The following is a 3878-nucleotide window of genomic DNA, read 5'->3' on the forward strand; positions in this document are numbered from 1 at the left end:
GTTGTCTGCAAGTCTTTCTTTTCACCTGGTGCCGCTGAATGAAGATTTATCTTTCAAGAGGCTTTTTTTATCACGCTTGAGACAGTGGCGATGGTCTGTACTAACGTTACGGCAAGCATCTAGCGGCTATAGCGCCCGTTGTGCTGTTTAGTCATGCAATTAGCGCGTTGGTAGCTTTACGCCAACTAGAATTTGGTGAAAAGGTTCAAGAATGAAGAACAGTCTAAATTTTTCAATTTAAATATTACGTAACAAATTTCTTTTGTTTGTCACAATTACAAAATACGCAATCCCATCAAATAATTTGGTTGTTAGCATTTAGACAGCGAAAAGGAAACCTTTTAATTCTGGTGACAGGGAGTTATATATCATAGCTCCTGGAAAAATAGGCTAAAAAAATGAAAACCAGAAACAAGGATGTGGAAGTAAGCGCTTAAAATGGAAAATTCTAGCAAACAGCCTCTAAAACTCCAAGAAGGGCTTTCTCACTGCAGTCATAAAGCTAAACGACTCAAAAAGATTTCCCGAAGCACAAAGATCTTCGCTAAACCATCAAAAGCACACAGTGAGAAAGTACACCTGTTTGCAAATAAAGCTGTTGCTGCTGTTACAGTTCCTTCAGATTTTTCACATACCCACAACAAGCTACTGCCAAGTGAACCGACGGTCGAGATACAATCAAAGTTGCAAGAACTATTTTCAAACTTTCCAAACGATGATGCAATAAAAGTAAGGGATATCATGCTTTGTATTGTAAATAGTTTTTTCCTCATTACGTTGTGACTACTCGTTCCTCTTTCAACAAGCCCCCTTTAAATGCATCAGCCAGACTAAGCCTCTTGTTAATGTAAGATATTTTACCTTACTGAGCGTTTTTCTCACTGTTGGCTCAAACTTTGAAAAAAATGTTGTTGTTTTTTTATACCCATGCTATCGTCACAAGAAGATAAGATACGGTTTAATTTCTCGCGTCAATTTTATAGTTTTTAAATCTGTAAGCTACCCCCGCACCATATGCACAACTTTATTTCAATATCATTATTTTTTTTTCTGCTGCTACCCAAATACCAGCCAAATCATTTATTTAGAGTTCAGTCGTTTAAGAAAAAATTTGAAGAGGGCACAGACCAACGTTTCCCCTATTCCGAACATCAATGCCTAGAAGCTATGTGTTTATTTATGAACTAGTTTCAGACAAAACTTACAAGATTAGAGACACATCATTTGCATCAACTGGGAAAGACACAATTTAACCTATTTCTTGAAACGCAGGTAGACCCGCATTGTTCAACCAGCAGTAATCAAACTGGATTGCCGGAAATCATCAGTGAATTGCGGCTCCCAATTCTTCCGACAGCATTTGCTTGCTCTTCATGCGACGAAATGTGTAACGATGACACCAGTGACTGCGAATCTGATTTCTATCCTGATTGGTCAAGCGTTGATTCTTGCACCAGTAGCATGGAATCAAGGTCAGGGCGCCTAGGAAAAAAATGGAACAGGCACGATAAAGACGATGTATATTTGAATGATGAAGATCTCCTAAAACTTTCCGACGAGGATTATGATTATCCGGTTTACGATGATGATTGTGACTTAATACCAATGGACCAAGGAAAGCCGATTTCACAAAGTGACCTATGCCAAACTGGTTTGTACCACAGTGCTAGACCGTGATTTCTACTGCCTTAAATTTAACATTTCCACATTTATTTTTAAAATGTTTAGGAACTACCTTGGCCTACTTTATAACTTTCTAAAACTCTTATTCTTCGATATCATTATCACAGCCACATTTTTAGGCTAATTAATTTACTCATTGGGTCAATTTAGAGACTATTGGAACATTATGTTAAAAAGGTTTTCGTATTTGAAGTTTGTAAAAGTTTTTACTTTGTAGGTGGATTTGGAAAAGGTGAGGACGAATTCACAATCTCTCAGTTACCGGTACCGGTTTGCGGGAACGATGTTCCAGGAACGAGCACACAATCGCCGGAGAAAACCACTTCTGTGGCCGACAACAACGTTATGAAGTAAGAACACACAGTTTAAGTGCAACGAAATAGGCTACTTTGTTATCAAGATCATAGATTTTCATTGCTTTTCTGTGTCCAGACCACAGGCACTACGTCGAGTAAAGAGCATGGTGGTCGAAAACGATCTTGAAGACGGTGTTGAGGTTGGAAAGAGAATGCTCGTGTTTCAACAAAAGCGAAACATAACTAGCATGACGTCGCAACCTTCTCCTTTGTTGTCTACTGATGACGTCACGTCGCTTAAAGTAAGTCGATATTCAGCCTCCAACTCAGTGGCGGATCCAAGGGGGCATTGGCGCAATCGCCCCTTAAAATACAGAAAAGTAGCTTTATTCACGATGTATTTGGAAGGTCGGATTAATACAAGCCTACACGTGATTGTGCTTGTTAAAATCGATCCTCCTAAGGCTCCATTGCTGGATCCGCCTCTGCTATACTACTGTAATAAAAGTAGTGGCACATTTCACTATGTCAAAGAAGTATTTTTTGTCTCACTAAATTGTTTGATACTTTTCAGAAATCTCCGTCAGTGACAACTCCAAAGTACACTTTAAAGAGATCTCGTTCCAACATCAGTGCAGAGCTGCCTTCGTACAAGCGAAACAATGATAACTCTATGCTTGAAGGGAGAAGCGTCATTTTAGAAGAAAACGAGTTAGAGCACTTAGACGAGTCATGACTTAAGAACGTAACCGAACCATCACATAGTGCAACAGACGATTAAGCTGCAACTTGACAAAACGATCGAGAATGTGAAAGAAGTTTGAATGTTCAATAAATAGGCTATTGTATATCGTTCCAATTCTTATATCTTCTTCCCATATATTTTATTTCACAATACTGAACTAAACAGCTCACAATTGGTTGCAATGTTTGCATCGTCACTCGTCAGTCATTGGCCTTTTTGTTTTGGTCACCAATTTGAGCGGCTCCATACATGACAATCCTTCTTCATAATCTTTTTTCTTAATTGCACTTTAATGTACAGTATAACGATAGCACTGACAGCCACGTAGGCTAATGCTGTCACTCTATATCCTTCTTTAAATTCAGGAAATTGGAATATTAATGTTTGAAGTAAGCCTTGTTGGCCCGATGCGAATTCGAATGCATTCTTGTTTGAAGTCATTTAGATGATTTAGCTGTTCTACAGTGCCTGCCCAATGTCTACTGTCCAGCAGTGCCCAGTAGGAAACCGTTCTGGTATAGTCTACACGGCCACAACGCACAGTCTGTGATCTAGTCCAAGGCTTCCCAAACTGGGGGTCGCGAACCCGTAAGGGGTCGTGTAACGAACTTTAGGGGTCACAGAAAGTGTACCGATTTTTCACAAAGTACTCTATTTTAATACTTCTGTGCAAGTTGTTAACTTTGACAGTCGCACACTCAATACTTCTATTTTTAGAAATTAATGTGGTAATATGAAATCAGAATTTAAAGCCTTTTGGTTGCAATGTGAAGTAAGATAGCTTTCAAAAGTTAAAGCTTCAAAAACCTACTGGTGTTGAAAATTGCAATCGTGATTTTTCTAGCGAAAAAAAATCAGACTGAGTCCACCCATGCCATGGTCCACCATTTTCGTAATGACATCTGGTTTTTAAAATTAAGCTATTTATCAAATTTGCTTGAAAAACTGAACGAACTTAACTTGTCTCTTCCAAGCAGAAAACATCAATGATTTTACATTGAATTTTAAATTTGAAGCGTTCATCAAAAATAAGGACAAAAAAATTAAACATCTGCTTGAAAATGCTTGAAAATGAACACCAGGTTAAAATGGTCCATTTGAAATGTTCTCATTTACTGAAGAGTTTTTGACTAACAATGATGTAAAAACAAATG

At 38.2% G+C, this 3878-nt stretch overlaps 1 protein-coding gene across 1 annotated transcript; it reads left to right on the forward strand.

Moving 5' to 3' along the window:
• Positions 1-331: 331 nt before the first annotated feature.
• On the forward strand, positions 332-2963 carry LOC145772767 (uncharacterized). The gene is made up of 5 exons (XM_082584646.1): positions 332-729; positions 1273-1651; positions 1901-2033; positions 2116-2281; positions 2554-2963. Exons 1-5 carry the CDS (start codon positions 439-441, stop codon positions 2713-2715), a joined length of 1131 nt encoding a protein of 376 aa, XP_082440772.1. The 5' UTR covers positions 332-438; the 3' UTR covers positions 2716-2963.
• Positions 2964-3878: the final 915 nt, after the last annotated feature.

The sequence above is a fragment of the Aplidium turbinatum genome, chromosome 1 (assembly GCF_918807975.1).
Source record: "Aplidium turbinatum chromosome 1, kaAplTurb1.1, whole genome shotgun sequence".
Lineage (NCBI taxonomy): Eukaryota > Metazoa > Chordata > Ascidiacea > Aplousobranchia > Polyclinidae > Aplidium > Aplidium turbinatum.

Bases quoted from the DNA above. Each gene is read 5' to 3' on its own strand.
- LOC145772767 (XM_082584646.1), top strand. From the start codon at position 439: ATGGAAAATTCTAGCAAACAGCCTCTAAAACTCCAAGAAGGGCTTTCT. The intron at 730-1,272 runs GTAAGGGATATC...CTTGAAACGCAG, and splicing joins CAAACGATGATGCAATAAAA to GTAGACCCGCATTGTTCAAC. The intron at 1,652-1,900 runs GTTTGTACCACA...TTTACTTTGTAG, and splicing joins AAGTGACCTATGCCAAACTG to GTGGATTTGGAAAAGGTGAG.